At 31.0% G+C, this 22947-nt stretch overlaps 1 protein-coding gene and 1 long non-coding RNA gene across 3 annotated transcripts; one reads left to right on the top strand and one right to left on the bottom strand.

The window, feature by feature from the left end:
- Nucleotides 1–1547: 1547 nt before the first annotated feature.
- Nucleotides 1548–18904, bottom strand: LOC143190367 (phospholipase B1, membrane-associated). Of its 2 annotated transcripts, none has more exons than XM_076394613.1 (7): nt 18821–18904; nt 6221–6441; nt 4268–4484; nt 2388–2611; nt 2132–2294; nt 1767–2075; nt 1548–1709 (listed from the first exon to the last, which is right to left on the bottom strand). In XM_076394613.1, the coding sequence occupies exons 2-7, from the start codon at nt 6407–6409 to the stop codon at nt 1576–1578; spliced, it is 1236 nt and encodes a 411-aa protein (XP_076250728.1). In that variant the 5' UTR covers nt 6410–6441; nt 18821–18904; the 3' UTR covers nt 1548–1575. The 2 variants fall into 2 exon arrangements, with proteins under 2 accessions (XP_076250728.1, XP_076250727.1); XM_076394612.1 differs by lacking the exon at nt 18821–18904 and adding an exon at nt 11751–11886.
- LOC143190369 (uncharacterized) lies at nt 18724–22388 on the top strand. The gene is made up of 3 exons (XR_013004217.1): nt 18724–18848; nt 18900–19022; nt 22253–22388. It is a non-coding gene; the product is annotated as an uncharacterized LOC143190369 (long non-coding RNA).
- The last annotated feature ends 559 nt before the right edge of the window (nt 22389–22947 follow it).

Raw genomic sequence — 22947 nt, 5'->3', positions numbered from 1 at the left:
TCGTTGATTTTAAAGCGGTGATTTTGATGTCAATGCCCAAGAACAGTCTGAAGAACCCAAAAAGTTCGAAGACTTTTATTCAATAATGAAAGCCCAAACTCAAAGTCCTGTAGAATTTTAAAATCTTGGAGCTTTCCATATGCTTATATGAGAAGAGAAAGATTCACAGGCAAATGGCTAACGCACAAATTGATTGAAGATACCATGCTGGTTTCATTGCTTGCCAGGTAAAAATGAAGATTTTTCTGTGACGTATTGTGACTGGCGTTGTGAAATGGAGATCCAATACGACTATACCAAAGTCAAAAAATCATAGGTTCAGGATAAAGAGCCATCCATAACGACACTGAAGCAGAATATTCATATTGTTGCAGATTGGCTGCGGAATAAATGTAAGCATTTAATATTTATAATGGATAGGCTATTATCGTTGTTGTAAGTAGAATATACTAAAAAGGATTGATACCTGAATTATTTTTGTTACGAATATTCGAGTTTTTATATCTATTATAGTTCACCAAATGATGTAATTCTGTTTTTTAATTTTTGAACAGTTTTTATTTATTCATATTAGAAACTATGCTCTGATATTACGGTAATTAAGTTTTAATTGCCCATTCTATGCAGTTGTTTTAATATTTCCCCGGTTATCAGATTGTATCCAGGTATATTCTTTGGGTACAAATGCATTCTAATATTTTCGGTTAGTTCTTTTATTCGTGTAGTATTCTACACGTTGTATGGTGCAATTTATCTAAAGTTGCCTGGTAATGTATACTGTAGCCATTTTTTGGTAAAAGATATGTATAATAATGTATATGTTAATCAAAATATTATCCATTTTCTGCAAACTTTTTTCACCTTTTTGCTAATATAGCAGTAAAGTGTTGAAGAAGCTATGTTGATTTGGTAGCGATCCAATTTTCGCATTTCAAAGCATTTCAAAATAATGTGCCAGCTCCCATACCATTGACATTAACACAATATATCTACATTGCTTTCGCAGTGTCCTTCACAACTTTTACAATGCGTGTCCCAGCATGCCGTCGTGCAAGAGAATTACTACAATTTAATCAACTTCAATTTGCTCAACTAACGTTAGTAGACTGCATATTGTTGATGCTACTATATGCACATCAAGACTTTATATCCATGAATATTCACTTGAATGTTATCGATGTGGATAGTTCTTCTAGACCAGCTTATGAGTTTTTCCCCTTGGGATTGTTGCAGCAGATTCACTTTCTATCGCCAGTTACGTACAATACAATACACCACAAAAAATACGTCTTTTTCTGACAAGAAATTAAATCTTTATATTGGAATGGTTCACAATAGTATTTTCATATAGTTTTATAGATATATTTTGGTATTTTAACTGCTCTTTACTGAGTAAAGTGAGAATGAATTTATTATAGTGATTAAAATTAGAATACAGGCAATACGAGCAATACTCAGTGCTATTATTTTGCTGAATGTTTAAAATTTAACCAACTACTTTGTTTATGACAACTTTTTTTGCAATTTTTGTGGAAGTAAAAATACTCTTTCTTATAATTACATTTATTAAATATTTTAACTATTTTCTTTAGTATATATATACGGGTGTTCTTCGGAAGGGCAGTTAAAATTTTGTAGTTCTTTTTTCAAATTAGATGACCCTTTATTTTCATAGGGAGTGAACAAAGAATTCCACAAATCATTTGCCACTAAAAATTAACAATATTTTAATATATTTTGTCTTTATATATTACGTGCTTCCTTACCTTTAGCGTGAGCGCGTTGACTTAAATGGAAGCAGTCTGGTCCAATATAATTATAATTAACATTGCCGTCCTCGTTTGTTGGTATGTTGTATGTCGTGGTAAAGGGATGACCAATTACTGTGAAATTTTCAGTATGAAACTCTGGGTAATCTGCGATTGCCAGATCTAGTTTTTGCCACTTATATAATACTTCAAAATATTTGGATCTCATTTGCTGGTACTGTAAGGCAACAAGACACGGGCAATAATAAATTCGAGACAATGTGCAAAACAATCCTTGCCCTGAAGAATTAACGATTGACTTGATATCTAAAAATTACTAATTATTATAGTTCTCTTTTCTAATAATTCAAAATCTTTCTAACCAAATAAAGGCAAGATATTTATAATAGACCGTGGTAAATTTTTCTTCAAGATTCGTAAAACTTCTAACATATCAGCTTCATGTTCTCGCAGGAATTTTTCGTAATCCGTTGTATAACAAATATTTGTACAAAAGTCATTATGACCAATGAAAATGGTAACCATCTAAAATCACATAGTATTTATATAGTTAATAATGAAAATAAAATTATAAGAGAACAAATAATATAAAACTTATTATACTTAAAATTCTTGTACTTTCCACTGCTTCTCGACGTCAACTTTTGGATCATTTTTGATTCTGTCCACCAGGACTTTCGCCATGTAGGGCATATTTTCTGATATAGCACCACCTTCGGCAACATTGAACTTCGATCCTTTCGATATAGATACTGAATGCAATGAATAACCGTATAGTTTTGGATTATATAATTTAAGTAAGTTTGGTAATGTTAAAATGGTTTCCCATGTTTCTTGTCCACCTGTAATAAATATGATTGTATACAATATCAAAAATTGATACACTTTTTAATCGGATTTATTGCATATATCTATTGATTATTTAAAATTTTAATTTATCAATGCAAACTAAATCAACGATTATGTAAAACAGTAAATGTTTTAATGAAAAGCTTTGAACCGCTTTGCTGATGCTTAATTAGCAATATTTTTGTTTACTTGCCACCTGTTAAATAACATTTACTCACTGGTCACTATGAATATAATTATCTGGATATTTAAAAATATACTTATGCTGGGGGTGAAATAGCAAATGAAAGAAGTTAATATAATACCTAATAAGGGTAGAAGACCAGAGTAATGGCGCTATATTTAGAACGAAGTAATTTATTAAAAAAACTTAGGTATAACTAATGAAAATATCCTAATGAACAATATATCTAAACAAAATAGTAGATATGAAATATAGATATGAATAGAAGATATGAAAATAATAAATATGTTCTGAAGTTTTCTTAGGTGAGGCGGAAACCTTGGAAGCATTGTGACAAAGACCTTAAAAAATAAAACAAAGTGATTCCAAAGCAATGTCAAAATAATTAACACACTGTAGGTCCAACAAACTCTTCAAAAGTAAACAAGACAATGAATATTCTGAATTGAAGGAATATGGAAAAGAGCTGCTCTATGCCAATAATATACCAGATTTAGAAGGATTTATGACATCTACAATCGCGGATGATACGATGTTAAATGATATAGTAGCGAACAGAACCAAGAGGCTATAACATCTTCTTATTAACTTGCCAGCAAAGTGCTGAACAAGCATTGAACTTAAAATGAATAAGGAACCTTATAGGAATAGTGCCAGTTGCCTATATTTGACTCTGTATGTCAAATTTAAATAAAAGCATCTTAAAAAGAAAGTAACAGAAAACAAAATATTCAAAATAAAATTGTTAACAGATAATAAGATTATGGTTACGGTCAAGCCATATGGTATACAACTATAAAATTTCTCAGTAATATAAGGAATGTTCAAATAGATCCGAACTGGATGCAATGAAAACTTGCACGGAGGCAAGAATACCTAGAGTCAAAGAAGTACCATACCGTTCGCAGACTGTAAAGTACCAAATCCTGTGTGATAGTATTCGTGGGTCAAATAAGAAACCTGACCCATAGCTTATCGTTTGATGAACTATAGTGTATGTGAACTAGTAATTGTTAGGAATAAATTAATAGTTGGTTTAGATGGCTAATAAAAATATAGTGCAAACATGCTGTTAGTAAGAATTTTTTATTATTTCGTTAGCACTATCTGCTCTGATTGAAATTTCTATATACTGACGTTACACTAAAAAGGAAACTGAAATAAAAATTGCAGTCCCGTTTCATAAATTCATCATAACAACCTTGTTTTATTTTTGACCTCCAACACAATGGAATAACCGAACGACTAAAAAAATAAGGAAAACCACTACTTTATTTTTGAACAACAATAGTACAGTATCGTAATTAAATGTAAAAGGGGAATTGCTGGAGTATACATACTTATGGTAGCATGGTGAGAATTATTATTAAAGGTTTAAGTATTAGTCTAATTAGATTCAAAATGGATAGATAATAGATATAAGATAATAGACAGTTTAATATAATATTTAAATAAATTAACTTACCTATACTAAACACGGCTCCTCTTGCTTCGTATAAGGTATTAATTAAACCAACTGTATCAAAAATTCCATAACCGGCAGTTATACTATCACCCATCGCAGCAACTACATCTATATCACCTGGTCGTATTTTGTTAACATTTGTTGGTACTTCTTGGCTTCTCAGAGTAATATTCAAATTGCAAGGAAGCTTCTTGCTTGAAGAGTATTCTTGAAGTTTCTACAATTATAATAATTTAATAGTTAGGATAATTTTTTTAAATAAGTATGTTAGTGTCATTATAGATGTAAAGTTGTTCTATTCAAGAGTAGATTTATCTTCATTTAAAAGTTTATCAAGCAGAATTGTTAGGTTTGGGATTCCACGATAATTGCTTAGATGTATTCTGATATATTTGTTATGTTAAAACAACAGTTATTGACAAAATTGGTACATTATATTATAATAATGCAAGTATTTTTAAATCCTTTTAAACAACTTATTCCTATTGTTCCGACAACCCTGACGATACCGTCTTGAAAGGACGATGTTTGCTAGGAGTGATCTATTTTCGCATTTCTTCAGCCTTTTAGCGTCAACCTAACTGCCATTCGAACTGTAGCTTGCCATTGCTGAACTTTCTTGCAACAATACGTCGTTCTTTTTGCCCAGTTCCGTGGACGTCTACAGTCACATTTCAATTTCGTTTTACCTGTTCATAATACACTATACGTCGTTCATCCAATCATATGTAAAGCAAGACGGTATAGCCATGAAGATGTCATTTCTGTGTCGATTTCGATAGTTCTCTTAAACTAATCCGTAAACTTTTATGCTTGTGATTATCGTAATAGTTTCAATTTTCATCGTCAATCCCATATGCTACAAAAAAGAATACTGTTTTTTTTACGTGGCAAGTGGAGAAGCCACGATCTTGAAAAGGTTCGGAATGTTATTTCAATAAATTCATGTGGTAGCTATTCCTACACTTTGGATACCATTATATGTAATCGTCTGCAAATAATTCAGTCATCAACTGTCTAGCTGTCCGAAAGTTCCTGGAGAATATCAGATGGGTTTTCGTTCAAAATGTCTTGATATTTAGACTTTTTATAGTTTTTTAGCCCTCTAGGTCATTCTTTATTAATGACATCCAAATTACCACATTTAAATCATTGAAACCAAAATCGACAATTGAGATATGATCAAGTTGCACTATCATACGTTTTTATAGTGTTAGACCCAGATTTCTCAGATCAGAATATATGCATGTACTATGGATGTCGGGCGCTTAGTTATTACGGTTAGTTACCGGTATTTCGATGTCTCTAAAAAATCGATATGGGGAAAAAAATTTCGGATTTTTTTTGCAGCAAACAGGATATGTATTGATATTTTGTAAAATACATATCGATATTCTTTAAAAATCGAGACTTGATAAATATTAATAAACATAATCAAATAATCAACATTTAAAATTAAGTACAAAAACGTCCTAAATCTCGAACATGTACCTAATATGCATGAAGAGGTTGTTATATTTTTATAGACGCATAGTGTAATATTATTCTGCTGGAATTATTCTTTATACTATTATATGCATACGCTCAAAGGTTTTTCAACAATTTTCTCTTAGCAGTCGTTTTAGAAATACTCTTTGATCGGCGATAAGCTGTGATTTAATATCATTTGATTATTTTTAAGGTAATACATTAATGCTCAATTGTCTAACGGTTAATTGAGCTATTGGTAACATAGAGCCAGAAATAATCTACTCTGGGCTAAACCAAGCTGGTTGGGTAAATATTTTAATAAATAGTTACGTAAAATATAAGTTGGTGTCTTTGAATTGAGAAGAAGCTACTACAATTATTTAAAAATATTTATATATGCAGTTAAATGCAGGATGATGTTATCAGAATAACACAGGACGCGCTATAAAAATTAGTTTAAAACACATTCAAGTTGATACTCACCGGATTGTGGGAGAACGATCTTGCTTGGGCGACATTATTTTGAGCCACATCCAACTCGTTAAAGACACTTGTTCTTATCAGACGGGAAATTGGGAGAAGTAAATCCAAAAAGGTGCGTTCTTCTCGATAGCCCATGACATTTACCCAGAATGTGATTACTATGACATTTTTGATCAAATGACTAGACATATTTTTATGTTATCACGAACAGCCAACTGAAACTAAGACCAAAAAATAAATACAAAATCTAATATTTAACTAAAATTATCAAAATTATTTCTTTCGCAAGTGCCAATAGGAAATTTTATTTATAGAATCAGTTTGCCCCAAGAAAGCGAAAATACACTTTTTCATCGAAATAATTAAAATATTCAACTGAAATATAGGGGATAGGCAAAATAATATGATCAGCATGCAAAACAGTAACGCATGTTGGCAACAATGCTTCCGTGTAAATAATGCAACGCATATGTATTGCTTGGTTTACATTTCAGGAGTGGTAAATTACATTTCAGTGCACTATACATTTTGCTCTGCAACGGTTAAGAAAAGCAATCGCTGAAATGTGTGATCTCTAAATGATCATTTAACTTTTCACGAGAGACAGTACCCACGATAATGTCAGAATACACAACACATAGTAAAACGTCATCAAGATCAAGAGAAATAGGAGTATGAAATTCCAAGTTAACAGACAGAGACTGGCAAACATTAAAACAGATAGTGGCAAAACAACATAAGACTGCTATGATACTAATTGACAGCCGAACCCTCACTTGTTAATCGCACATAAATACTATCGCAATAAAAACTGTACGGAGGAAGCTTCACAAAATGAACACTCAAGGAAGGTGTGCAAAAACTGTTCACCAAACATAATTAAACCGGTCTTGAGAGTTTTAGAATACAGAGTGGGAACTAGGTTTTCATCTCCAACATCACTGACGCATTTGGCAGATGTTTGGTACAAGAGTGGGACAACCTTCCTTTGCAAACTTTTCAAGCACTACGAATCTATTCAGCAAGGAATTGCAGCTGCTAGCTAATAGTGGTGCAACACCTTATTAATAAATAGATATAGTGTATATAGTATATATTCAAAGTTTATTGTACATACGTCATCAAGATGTTTAATGTATTGCCTGTCGCAATTTGCAAATTCGTTTCAGAATCAGACAATATTTTCCTTCTCTTTTTATTCTAGATAAAAAGAGATATAATGCTGTCTGATGAGTTCGAACGTGAAACCCAATTAGCCTGTCAAATTCGCCCGGTTGTTAAAAGTACGCAAATTTATTTAAAATATTATAATTACGTTTTAACGCTTTGTTTTAATATATTTCAAATCGCCGCCATTTTTATTGAAAATATTTTTAACGCGTTGCAGCTGCACTGAATATTAGTACGGACACGGTCACTAAAATATCTCAAACAATAAAAAACAATATAACCTTAAATTCACGAAAAAGAAACCATCTTTATGCGAAACGGGTGACGAATCAAGATCAGCTTGATGTTAGCCGTATCACAGATCAAATATACGAAATGTATCAAAACAGTAAGTATTTTTTTCATCGAAACATAATTTAATACAATTATTTCAACGAAAATTGTTTCATCAAGTCTGATGTTTCCATAAAAAGCTGAAAGATAATATGCAGCTATTTGAGGGGTGTGGTACATCCGTTCATAAATTGTTGGATAATATAGGACTTAAGTGGCGTAAAGATAACCCACGAAATTTTTTTAAAAAGAATACGATATTTAAAAACATATAACAAAATCAAGGAAGAATTATTATATTAATTTTTATATTTAGATGAGACATGGATATTTCAGAATGGTCACTCATAGCAAGATGATAACAAATTCAGTGTAAAAACAACAAAAGTTGATGGAAATAGCTAAACGTTGGAATAACCTTCGATTAGGTTTAGGTAATCATAACATTTATTAATAATTCATTGCAGATATATGGTTCTTCATGCAGGAAATAGGAATAGATTTATTCCTGGTGCAGAATTAGTGTTTTCCTCCAAGTCCAAGGGTGACTACCATGGAGAAATGAACCATAACTTGTTTTGCAGTGGTTTGAAAATCAGCTTTTAAAGAACTTGGAGGAACCACCATAGCATATCATAGTACACTGGTGGAGAAGATCCCAACAAGTGCAACAATAAAGGCTGCAATTAAGGAATGGCTTAAAGTACATAAAATACGTTTTGAAGAAATCATATTAAAGAATGAACTATTTGAAATTGCTACTCAGTAAATATGGTAAAAATAAATTGTTACCGGCCTTAATTTGTTTTTTTTTAGAAATAAGCCCGAGGAAAGATATACAGTATGTTAGATCAGAAGCTGAACAATATGGTTACATAGTATTATAACTTCCTCGCTACCACTATATATTCAATCCAATCAAGTTGATATGGAGGGATAACAAATAATTATTATAATAGACATCCTGGTCGAGAAGGATGTTCTATCAAGAACTGTTTGAATATGTGGAAGGAAGCATTGTCGACCAAAACACTTTCGGTTTGGATGAATTCGGTAAGACATACAGAGGAAGAAATTGATAACTGGTGGAATGGTGAACATGTTTTAGACATTATGTTTTGGAAATTAACAGTTTAATGATTGACTTGGACAGTGGCTCGGAAAGTGACAGTGTATGTATGAACGAATATGAAAATGTATTACATTTTTTATAAATTGAGTTTCTCTTGTTAATTTTGTTTTCAGTAATCGTTTTTCATAATTGTTCCGAGTTTTATTAAATAACCCACAAATATGGACTTTATAGCAAATATAGCATTATTTTAAATTATTTATTTAATATTTGAATCAATAATTATTTGAATAATTTACTTGAATCTATCGATTTTGTGTCATATAGTCTATTTTTGGCAGACAATATAAAATAACTAGCCGAAGTGCTTACACAATTTGTTCCAAAATTGTTTTTGCTCCACAGTTAACATATTAAATAAATAAATAAATAAATATTTAAATGAAATTATCGGTATATGTGGATTTTATATCGAAGTATTAAGAGAAAAATTGACATATATTGAATTTTAACATAAAAAACAAGACATGATTTTTTTCTATATGTAATAAATTATGATCAAAAACTCGAAGCCGGTGTTAAAAAACTCGTAAATAATGTATAATTAATTTTCATCGCTAATCCATCGCATATATTAAAGTACAAACAATATTATTAGCATAATATACCTTTATACAGTTTACCAAAAAAGTCATTGTATCAAGGAAGATCTTTAATGTTTCTTTTTGTTTTACACCGGATAATAGAACGATCAAATATTTTATTACCACTAGAAATAAACACGAAGTACATAGCATCACGTGTTTGAAGTAAGTGTATGATATAGTCAACGAAAAGAAGTAAAATATTACCAATATGACGAGAAATCTTAGTGTACTTGGCAAAACTGGTCTAGTATCAAATATATATACTTATAAGTCAGATATATCCATGTATTTACTCCATACTATTAAGTCAATAGACCCGAAGGCCGGCAACGAAAAAAGGTTATTTCTACACAATGATGAATTGAAAATATTATTAGATTTTGCCAGAAAATTTCAAACCAATATTAACTCAGAATTATATGAATACCATTATAAGTTATTGAATTGTCGCCAAAACTAAGTTACTTGGACTGGAACCGAATATCTTGGAAGGGTAGTTATATGGTTTTTTTTCTCAAAAACATGTATTCTAGTTACTACTAGAAGGGCAATAATTTAGTTATATAATGGAGATTACAAACAATTTAGCGCGGAAACAGGCATAATTTAGACCGAATCGCGGATGTGTAGCTACAATTTTCGGTATCCATCAATTTTTTACTGATTTTTATGCTTCTTTCAATTGTGAACAATGTCCTTTATTTTGAGCAGCTTTGGAGGTTCAACTTGTTCTCCTAAAGGTTGTTGAGCGTCTTCAGGTACCATACAACATCTTTAGCAATATGCCAGTGCTAAATTATTTGTCAAGTTCGTTTGAAATCCAAGTCAATGTTCAAGTGCTTTTCAACATAGTTATAATAAAATTAAATAGAGATAATCAATAACAATCAACTAAGGGTATACAGAAAACGGTTATTAAAAATGCGTTTAAAAGTAAACATCTGTAAATTTCTATTTCATAGTCATTTAACAGGTTTGGAACTCATGAGCAATTAGTTAACTGAAGTAGAATATATACTACTGAAATATCATTTATGATATCAGTATTTAAAATATAATTTAATAGTTTAAAAATAAGAGTAAAAAATAAGGTAAATAATTTTAATTATCTTATTTAGTTTTCATTGCTAGGTTAATGAACCAACGCACATCTTGATAAAGATTGTGTGAGAAAATATTCTATGAGTATTGTAGAAAAAAAGAAATATTAGTTGGAACGTTTGCCTCCGGCAAAGCCTTTATCAAGAAATATGCATCTCTGTCTATAGGTATGGAGAAACGAGGAGTTAACGGAATCGATAAATTGATTACAGACTGGCAAATACAGCTTAAGACATTGAAAGCTATCTGCGCTATTTTTACGTTGCAGCAAGCAGAAAGAAGCCTAATTGTATAACCTGTGGAATGCCCAATTCCTTGAGCAGATTTAGTGAAATACCTTGGTATCGATCTCAATGGTAATTTAAATTGGAAACATCAAGATACCTAAATCTTAGTAGAGTAAGTTCAAAATTAATCAACTGTACTGAACAATTATATGATACTCGCATACTGGTTTACCATAACACTGTAACTGAAGGAATATTACAGATTATTCTCTCAGAGGTTGTATTAAAAATTATGTTATTCGATTACTTATCAGTGTCCAGTTGAGGAACAAGTCTCGGAAAGTAGATTGAAATGATTTGGGCATGTCGTTTGAAACGTGAACATATTTTTTACCGACACCTATTGCGAAATCAAGCTTTTAGATGGAATTCACTACAAGCAGCTCCAAAAAGACACAGATCGAAATCATAGGCAGCCATTTGAAAAATAGGAAATTAACGTTGTACGAAACTAGAGCAGTTTTCCACCTATCGTTGCCTGTGGCAGGATATAAAAACATATTTTAGAATTCAAATTTAAATAAAAACTTATTTGAAAACCTCAAGCAAAAGCGAAAGATATGTGTATAACCTCTAACATTTGTAAAAATTTTATTTACGATAAAAAATCATATTTAAATATATAATGAAATAGAGTAAATATAGAGTCATTGAAAATTACAGAAATTGACTAATTTCATTTTCATATTAATTCTAAAATATTGCAACTTTTGGTTATCCACTCAGACACTATATAGATCACTTATTTAATTATTGTGGAATAAATATCGGCAATTATATTTGGCAACATTATTTTTATTGCGTTTTTTTTATAATTCAGACCATTCAGACAAACAATATTTCAAGGTAATGGTAAATTCTTAACAAGGGGAACATACAATCCATATTAAAACATTTTTTAAAAATTGGTAATTACGTACCCAAATTCAGTCACGTTGTACACTCTACCTAGTTTAAAATTTAAATTCAAACTGTCTCAGAAGGAAACACCTGCCACAGCAGATTACTTGTTTACTTAGTAGGATGATACAGAAATATGCATTCCAATAATTATCAGGTTGTATTAATAATTAACAACATTAAATGTCACTGAAAGACGTTAAATGCACTAATTGAATATTAATTACGACCAATGGATAGTCTGTGTTTACAGGCTTCCGAGTACGAATTAGCTAAATAGTTCATAATTTAAATCAAATTAACGCATATACAACCGTATTTACTGAAAAGGCAGGCACAAGTTGTAATCAAATTCAAGGTTATGGATATTTATATATATAGGGTATTTTAAATTTAGCGATTTTTTTGATTCCGAAATAAAATTTCATATGTTGCGAATCCCTTTAGGTTTAACCTCATTTGAGAATTATAAAGTATTATATTTAAACAATAATCATTCGTGGAACTTTCAAATAAATAATAGGTAATCTGGAAGGAATACAACGCCTGTTTATAAATCCGAAATAGCTATTTTTTAGCAAAATGCTCTGGCTGGATTATTGATGCGTCTATGTTGACATAATATTTAATGCCGATGTGAAGACTGAAGCTGCTAAAATAGAACAGTTACGCTTAAAATCCTGACAACCCGGTGGAACAAGTCGTGTTTTGCCATATGCAAACTGGTACAGATACTACTGTTAAAACATTTTAAACTTATAAATATACCAGAATTCCAGTTTAGATTTTGAAATCAGTATGCAAGAATCCTGAATGTCTCATAATGCCCAATATAGATTTTGGAACTGATCTACAGGATAAGAAAATTGTTGTCGTAGTATTATTGGCAATATCTGCAGTAGTAGAAGGTACATGCTTAATATCTAAACATAATTAAGCTGGAGTTCTGCAGGATATAATTGTTCGGCCATATCTTAAATCTCCTATATACTGCCGATATCCCAACAGTAAATGCAATAACGCATCAGCTGCAGAAAGAGAAAAAATGTCAGTCAACAAGATTCACAAATAGACTATAAAGACTAGAATATACAACTCAATTAAGTGAAACAGATTTCTCAAGCAGGATCATCAAACTCGCATCCATCTCAATGATAGATTAAATTTAAAACATCATATTAGCCAAATAGCTGAGCAAATTAGACTCCAAAATTTAAAAAAAAGCGAAAGATACTTCGAACTTAACGTGACATGACTAAAAGTAGTCCAACACTGCTGAAACAAAATTGTTCCTATAAGAAATCAAATGTATCTGCGAGGTTATACTAGATTTTTATAAATTATAAAAGAAGGTTACTAAAATACACCAAAGTTGAAGTAATGCTACTATTGGACAACACGCCTCAAATCAGAATATTGAAACCAATCAAATCACACGAACTTCTATAAAATGGTACTAGTAACTTTAGCTTTAGTTAGTATAGTTTAATTTTAATTTGGAAAATACACATGTATTATGTGTCTTGTATGAAAGAATCATGTATTTACCTCGCATAATTGAATCATTTTTAAAGAGATTCAAATACTGAAATGCAAGTCATGAAAAATAGTAACAAATTAAATTATACGTAAGGCTATGTTAAGCGTACTTAACAAGTGATACGAATATTATAAAAATAAGTGAAGTTCTTTTGGAATATTAAATTAGAAAGAGTAGAAACTGTTTCACAATTGTTTGATATTTTATGAATTTTATGAATTATGAAATTTATGAATTTCAAGGATATAGCGGAGGAGCAACTAATTAAGTAAAGTATACAAATAAAAACACCAAATAAATAAAGAGTTAATATACAAGACAAATAATATGTTGAAGAATGGCTACACTGAAGACATAAAAGATTTAGTGAAGCCATTTATCTGCAATATTTACAGCAGTAGTCTTATTTTATACCATATTTTAATATCATTCACCAAAAGACAATATTCCTATTATACTTTCAATGGTTCTTTTTTTTGTTACATAATATACTACTCCATTACAGAAGCACAATAAGTCATAATATGTGAAGGGTTTAAAACAATAAATACTTACAGCAGTAGTCTGTTTTTATACCATATTTTAGTAACATTCACCAAAAGAAAATATTTCTATCATACTTTCAATGATCCATCTTTTGTTACATATAAGATTACAAGTTACATATGTTACATATACATATTACATTACATTACATTATCCATAATAGAGTCAAAATAAGTGATGATATGTAAAAGGTTTAAACCAATAAATACTTATGCCGGCTTGATTGGCGCAGTGGTAAAGACGACAGGACGGGCCACCTACTGTTGCGGTAGTCGTATGTTCGATTCCTGTTGGTGTACAGTCGTAAATTTAGGTTTGTGATAGTTTAACATTTGTGATTGTTCTTAGGCAAAAGTGTATCCGACAAGTATTTCTAATTTGGTCACTCGCCAGTTGGTAGGCTTAACGCCGAGGACCGTGGTTCGGAGTCCACGTTAAACTGTAGGTCCAGTCCAGATAAACCCTCGTGGGTAAAAGGAGACTTTAAAATATACAAAAAAAGTTTATATTTAACTTTTTTTTACCGAAAGAAGTGGCGACCTATTGAATGGCAATACAAAATGCCAGTTTAAGTCTTTTCTAATATAAATCAAGTTAGTCTGACGATAAACACACCGTCTAATCTAATCAAATATACACGGTCGTATTCGTAAATAAATTTTGTTATTTTATAAATAAATAAAAAAAGATAATTTGACGTATTAACTAATAATAATAATTTTATGAAAAAATACTGGTGAAGCCAAACAGTAGCATTATGGGCATATGGCAGGGACTGTTATTGACTAGTACAATGAATTTAAACCAAGTAGCCTAACATTGGAAGCATAAAAAAGTCCATAAACTATTTTTTGAATATCGAAACACTACGAAATATTTATTACTTCTATTATTTACTTACTATATATAGCCTCGTATATTTTATTTACGTTTTCAATAGTAAATCTGTTTTATGTTGTGGTCAAAAGTCATTAGCAATAAATTATTAAGGTCGTATGAAAGTGAATAATTTAGTTTGTTATGATATTCCTTGATCTGACCAGAATTTATAATAATTAGAGTAATATGTAATAACAATAAAAATGAAGAGTATATTATTACTTCCCTTATTTTATTACAAAATTAATATTGTTAAAATACATAATATTATAAATATATATATGTACCTGAAATATATTGCAATACCTCCTAAATTCGTTTGAGATCCAAGTTAATGTTCAAGTACTTTCCAACATAGTTACAACAAAATTAAAGAGAAATAATCAATAACAATCAACTAAGGGTATACAGTAACAACGGTTATTAAAAATGCGTAAATCTGTTTTATGTTGTGGTCAAAAGTCATTAGCAATAAATTATTAAGGTCGTATGAAAGTGAATAATTTAGTTTGTTATGATATTCCTTGATTTGACCAGAATTTATAATAATTAGAGTAATATGTAATAACAATAAAAATGAAGAGTATATGATTACTTCCCTTATTTCATTACAAAATTAATATTGTTAAAATACTTAATATTATAATTATTTATATGTACCTGAAATATATTACAATACCTCCTAAATTCGTTTGATATCCAAGTTAATGTTCAAGTACTTTTCAACATAGTTACAACAAAATTAAAGAGAGATAATCAATAGCAATCAACTAAGGGTATACAGTTATAAGTAACAACAGTTATTAAAAATGCGTAAATCTGTTTTATGTTGTGGTCAAAAGTCATTAGCAATAAATTATTAAGGTCGTATGAAAGTGAATAATTTAGTTTGCTATGATATTCCTTGATCTGACCAGAATTTATAATAATTAGAGTAATATGTAATGACAATAAAAATGAAGAGTATATGATTACTTCCTTTATTTTATTACAAAATTAATAACGTTAAAATACTTAATAATATTATAAATATTTACATGTACCTGAAATATATTACAATACCACCTAAAGAAAATTTATTAAAATAATAATGAAATAGTACGTTAGTTGCTTGCATGTATTCTGATAATTTTCTTTTACTTTTAAAACGTATATATTGAGAAAATTTGGTACAATATAACAGGTGAGGCAAAAGTAGTCCAGATACTATTTTGATTGCGCGCCATCTTGGTTATGTGACGTTTAGCTTAGTTTCGCTTTAACCATTGTGTTTTCTAGACGTCCAAATTTTATTGTGAATAAATATACGCTACAAGAACGAGCAGAAATAGTGACAGTATTTATTGAAAATAATCGTTCCATTATTACCACTCAGCGGAAATTGCGTCAAAAAGATATCCTAATCGTCCAGTGCCTCACAAAACTACAATTTATCGTTTACATGAGCATTTTCCACAATACGGAATGAAGGCATATAGGCCTCGTTTAGGAAGACAACGGACGTCTCGTAACGCTGATAATGTGGCTCTAGTATGCGATAGTGTTGCCGAGTTTCCAGAAACATCAATTCGGAAACGTGGTTCCTAGTTACATATGCAGTTTAAGGCGAATTTTGAAAACTTATTTAAAAATTTTCCCATACAAAATTTAAATAGTTCAAAAATTGGTACCGAGAGACCTTGATCAGCGAGTTGAGAACAGTAATGTAATCCTAAGACTGTCTGGTGAAATCCAAAATTTTTCGTCTAAATTGATTATAAGCGATGAAGCTCATTTTCTTCTCAGTGGCCACGTCAAAATACAGTAGACAACAGTAGATTTTGGGGAACACATCATCCTCAATTAGTTCAGGAAATATCATTGCATCCACCAAAAACCAGTGTATGGTGTAGTATTTATGCTGGAAACATCATTAGTTAATATTTTTGTGAAAATGACCAAGGTGTTGCAGTTACTGTTACTGCTGAACGGTAGTAAGACATGATTCAAAATTTTCTTGTGCCTGAAATGAAAGAGCAAGGACTAGAGGACATGTGGTTTCAGCAAGAAAGGGCCACAGCGCACACAGCTCGTTCAACAATTCAAATATGGAATGACGTTTTTGCACGAAAAGACTAATTTCGCGAAGTGGCGATTTAGCATCTCCAGCCAGATCTCCGCATTTAACAGCACCAGACTTTTATGGGTTCTTATGGTTTTTTTTAAATCAAAAGTTTATGTGAATAAGCCCCAAAGGATTCAAGATCTTAAAGACAATTCGTCACGAAATGGAAGAAATTCGGGCTAAGATGTTGCAGGATGTCATGAAAAATGCCTTAAAAGGAGCTGAAAGTTGCATAGCGAATCGCAGTCATCATTTAGCTGATATAATTTTGCAATAATAACGAAAAAAAATATAAAGACCAAGTAAACTTTCTATGAAAACCAAGCTTACTAATCTTTTCTTTAAGCAAAATTATAGGCAATCAAAATGGTAGCGGGACTTTTGCTCCGCGTTGTATATTGATTTCTCCCTCATTTTCTACAACCTCTTTTTCTTTTTCCTATCTATCTGGCAACCCGACAGTACCATGTGTATCCTTAAAACCTTTGCAACGATTGGCCGAAGATTGTCATACAACAGCATGACTTTGCGCATGTTATTCGCTATTGCTGATCTCTGGCAACGATACGTCATTGAATTTATTCCATTTTCCTGCATATATATCTGCAGAAATAATTTCAGTTAGATTTAGCAGCTCTGATACTACACCTTGCTGACGCCACCATCATGCCATCATCACCATGCGCAGCAAGGTCTTATGACCATAAGTATTCTGCTCTCCTGGATTGATCCGTTACAATTTGCACTTATAATTATCATAGTAGAACCACTTTCAATCGTCAGTCATATTACGACACAGAAAACTTATCTTTTTTGACTGAGAATCAATGAAACTGCGATGTTGAAACGGTTGAAAATGGCATCTTCAGTCTCTTCGTATGTTCGCCATTTCCCTACATTTAGATCTCATCCATCCCATTTAACAGCTAATTCTTACATTTCATTATTTTCACTTTTTGGTCCTTTTCAGCACCAAATAACAAACTGTTCAAATCCAAACACCTTTCAATATCGTATATAACTAGAGCGGTATTTTTCATGGACACTATTAAACAATATAGCTGAGGTTTTGATAATAAATCCATATGGTCTCAACAATTATTGACCGATCAGGTTTTTGCTCAGCCAAGCATAGTGGTAAATTAATCTGCTTAATTAAGATGCCCATGGCTTCAGCATATTTTACTCATTTTCAATTTTCATTTGTTTATCTTCATATCCTGGAGCTAAATTTAAAGTTGTTTTACGTGAGTATACAGTATATGTGAGTTTTATAAAAAAAACACTTTTTAAAATAATGTCATTCGCAAACTAAACGAAGTCGGTCCTTGAGGACTTCAAATATTGAACTTGTAGTTATATATCAGGCCAATAAATTAATTTTAAAGAATGTATAACAGATTGTGTTACTGTGTGTGTATTAATTGCATCGGGTACGTTTGTAACCAAATTCATGTTGAAGCCTCATTGACAGGATAACTTTTCAGCATGTGTCATTTCGTTGAAGTTATTCTTCAGCATATATACTTGGAAACATTAAAATGGAAAATGTTACCTCAGCCGCTGGATTCTCTAAAACTTTTTCTTTCTGATTACTACTTGTTCTGATATATAAGTTGTGACCTACCTGAGTAGCGTTGCGCTTCTTATGATGATACCCGATGTCCTTATGAAATGGGCCGGTTCCTGAATATCCTCAAAAGATTCACGGTTCTTAAAGAAGATACACGATACACGGACAATACTTTGAATGAAATACATTCTACCTATTCTTCAGAGTAAAGCTTCAAATTTAAAAATATTTTAAAACTAATTTATAGGCCTAGTACCAAATTCACAATAGATGTAACAGTTATTATTTTAACTTAATCGTCAGTAACATGACTTTTACCTATAAGTTTACTACGGATATAATTATTTACATGTAAAAAATTGCAGGTCCAATATCATTAAAACCATATTAAAAACACCAATAACATAAACACTGATGAATACATATTGATGTACAGTTTTTTTCTTACCATGTAAAACGGGAACCGCAACTTGAACGTAAGAAAAACAAACTAATTAGGTGCATTTGTGTTTTACTAGTTTTTATAGTTTCTGCCTCGGCCAGATCACGTGATACCAACGAATTTGGGATATTTATGTGTGCGTAGATTTTTTTGTACCTGTTTGCCTTCAAAATAATACACTTATTAGTTTCGGGATTATTATTAAAATGTGAGTAACTTTACGTATGTTTCGTGGTATTATCGGTATAAGATATGAAATAGCGAACCATACGAAGGCAAAAAAGCAGAACTTAGAGGAAAAAATTATGTTTATTAAGGTTTTTTCCTTGAAAAAATGAATTTGAAGAACATTTCCAAAATAAACAAGTGTTTTATTTTATTAAAAAAGTTGTATGTAGTAACAATTAAAATTTACGTTATTAGGGAAGCTAAAAAATGCCGGTAAACTTTTCTTAATTTTTTTATACCCATATAAAAATTTCATGAGAGAAATTGGACTTATACTTCCGCTTTATCTTAGTCTCACTTGAGGTCGACCTTAGATCGACGCCTAACCTGGAAGAAGCACATACTCGTCAAACGGAAACAACTTGGACTTAAACTCTATCAAATCTATTGGCTTATCGGACGCAAATCCAAGTTCTTATTAGATAACCAGATATTTATTGTATAAATCCATACACAGGCCTATTTTGTCATATGGAATCAAACTATGGGGAACCGCTAGCAAGTCTAATATATCCATCATTCAACTGCTCCAAAATAAAGTGTTGCATGTCATTGTCGTACTATGTTTCATATGAATTGATACAATGTGATATTTATCTAGAATTAATAGCGAGTGTAATTCCACTTGTTTGTGTGAAGTACTTCGAAAGAATGTCAGTGCATCCTAATGTAATCGCTAATCAGTTAAATATGCGAAGTGACAGTGAAGTGCGTAGACTAAATCGTCTAACGCCATCCGATCTGATTATTGGACATATACAGACTTTAGAATAAGCTCTAAAATAAGACAAATTAATTAAAATGGTACTTTGTGCCCTCTGGGCAGATTGTGGATCTACTAAGAGTAATAATAAAAAAATTAGTTGTATTTGATTTCTTATTGACTGTCATTTTATACGATTTTATCACCATTTGTTCCAAAATAACTCTAAAATTTCAATTTATTCAATTTCATTGTTTTTATATTTTTTATTATTTGTTTATTGGTCTTCATAACTTTGCACACTAAAATTTTTGCAGTGTCTTTTATCTTTATTTGTGTATTGGCACATTAAGTACCATTTGCTAGTTATTCTACTCTATATGTCCAAAGCTATCTCATTGCTTCCTTCTCTATTTTTAAAACATTTCCGGTATTTTCCGGTATTTGTTTAAATTTCATTAATACTATCTATCTACTCTCTTGTCTACGCATGCTTTCCTTTCTAAGTGGTTGATATAAATGTTCCTATGTCAACTACTCTGTACATATTAATTCCTGAAAATAGCGTCTTTTTATGTTTATAATTCTAAATTTAATTATAATATTATGACCTTAAGTTATATTGGCCTCCAAAGAATCTAACGCAATGTTATCTCATTTTTATTGCTTATTTATCCGATGAAACTTAGATAAAGATATCTTTAAATGTTAACTTTAGAACTTTTTAAAGGAAGGAAATTAAATGATATTTGATATCCAACACTGTAAAATGTTTTTATTATTTGTATTAACTTGATAAATTAAAATAATTCGTAAACAAAAAGTTGCATAATGTGAAAACTTGAATGGGCGTGCCAAGCAAACCTTATTTTCTTTTATAATGCCGTTGAAGAAAACCAAAGATATATGAAGGTTTAAAATATTGGATTTAGGATTTGAGCTAGAGTTTATTGATTCTGATACTGAAGCCCTGCTATTCAACTTCGACAGTTGCGTTCATGGTCTTTTGTACCTGCAGTTTTTCAGGACGTATCATTTTCGGACTGGGTTTGGAATAATACGGTAACCTGAAGGTGTGTTTGCATATGAAGGTTTCTTGCTCAACATTATCCTATCAATGAACTAATACATTCAAGGAATCTCGAAATTATTCTTTGTTGCCATGATTAATTAGTTGTTTAGATGTTAATAATTGAATTGAATCAGGAATTTACAGTTTTTTTCAGAGTTTTTTAATTCAATTGCACCAAATAACAAAGATTTCACATTCTAAACCAGGTAGAAGATTGTAGAATGGCGTCTCATATCTTATGTTCAAAATATTCTATGATTGGTTGGCAAGAGCAATTGCAATTAGCAAGAAACTTGTATTGGAGCTTGGAATTTCAGCCTTTGTCCAACGCTTATATTCCTTTTCGAACTATGGCTCTCTAACGCACATCCTCTAATATATTTTTTCAAGTTTGGATGGAAGTCTGAGGGCGTCAAATCAAAATTAAAAGGAGGATGGGCGGGTAAATCCAAAAGTTCTACTATCGCCAATTAATTCTGGTGTATAGGTGCGTTTTCTTGGTGAAAGTAATTTTTTTCTTCTTCAAGCCAGGCCTGTCCTCACCAATTTTGGCATCCAGCAGGTTTAAAATTTTGGACTAAAACTAGCCTGCAATTATTTTATTTTGTTTTTTCAAGATACCTAACAGAATTCCTATCATATACCAAAATACGTTGGCCATGACCTTTCCGACAGATGTGAACGATTTTTTACAGGGATTTTTTTTGGCGTCACAACTAAACTGATCGAAGTATCAAAGTAGAACAACATATGAAAAAGTATCGCCAAATGATTTATTACGTCGATATTTGAACTCACTTCGATGGCAAACTTAACAATAATGAATCATTAAATTCATTAATTTGGATTCGGACGTTCAAAATTACAAATGTTTTACCTGTTACGATTTTTAATGAAGGCTCTTTACCATTTCCAAAATAAACTTCGTCGGTATCACCACTGACACTGCATTCTACATATAGCCATTTATATCGCATTTTGTAAATTCGTTTTAAAATCAGACAGAATATTATTCCTTATTCTATTACTTTTTAAAAAGCGATAAAACGGTATTTGGCTAATCAGTCTCTAAAATTTACCTGATTGTCAAATGTGTACAAAATTCTTCAAAACATTACTGATAGTAATTATTTGTTATAAACCAGCAAACGTTCCTTTGGAGCTTCGCTTATTTTGAAGAGGTCTAACAGATCTTCCAGATATTGATTTTTATAGAATATAGTTTTTAAAAGCTCCGAACGAAGTCATTTTTGGAACTTTGTTTCAACTTATGAAGTATTAATATAAACAACTGTTACAACAACTAACCTGTTATATTCGACGGTTTTAACATTTCTCTAAAAAAAAACAACAACTTTTCATATAGTATTTCTATTTAATATTAGATTTATTCAGTGTATACGGACACTAATCATATTTGTTGTACAATTTGCAGATGGATTCTGCCGAAACCATAAAAATTCTATTAGAAAATTGTAGTGAAGCTGCTTCCTGATATCCCAATTGTCGGATTTGGTTTCAATGATTTGAGAGTAATGTTTTATATGCTAGCGATGATGAAATTCCTGGAGGATCAAAAAGTTCGAAGACAAAGAATTACAAAGACTTATTGGATTAAAACCCAGTTCATACTGTCAACTTTCAAGCAGCTTAGCAGTTAATGAATTAACTGTTTCAGGCGCCTACAATTACACGAGTTTATTAAAAATGTATTTCTAAATCATTCCAAAATCACTGTTTCATTTACCTTACCACGCAAGAAAAAATATTATTGTCTGTGGTGTATTGTAACAGATCCAGACTGGACTAAACCGAAACTCATTCATCTCTATACTGAAGGGGAATACACTCAAGTCTTGCTTTGCATATGGTGGTATAAAGATGATGTAGTGTATTACGATAACCAAATTGAACGACATATTGTTGCATAAAATACCAGCAAGATACAATAGCAATACGTAAAGTCATCCTCTTGTATAACGTTTGACCATACGTTACAAGACTTTTGAAGGATATTCAATAAATAATGTTTCACAATAATTATCTTTTTAAAGTCACAAAATGATTATAATACATGCAAGATAATTAACGAATCTACTCAAAAAATTGTTTGTAAATTTTCTTTCTCTA

The sequence above is a fragment of the Rhynchophorus ferrugineus genome, unplaced genomic scaffold (assembly GCF_030347505.1).
Source record: "Rhynchophorus ferrugineus isolate W39M unplaced genomic scaffold, kcgeb_rfMv2 rfM2, whole genome shotgun sequence".
Lineage (NCBI taxonomy): Eukaryota > Metazoa > Arthropoda > Insecta > Coleoptera > Curculionidae > Rhynchophorus > Rhynchophorus ferrugineus.
Note: the sequence above shows the minus strand (reverse complement) of the source record. Positions and strands in the feature narration are given on the sequence as shown.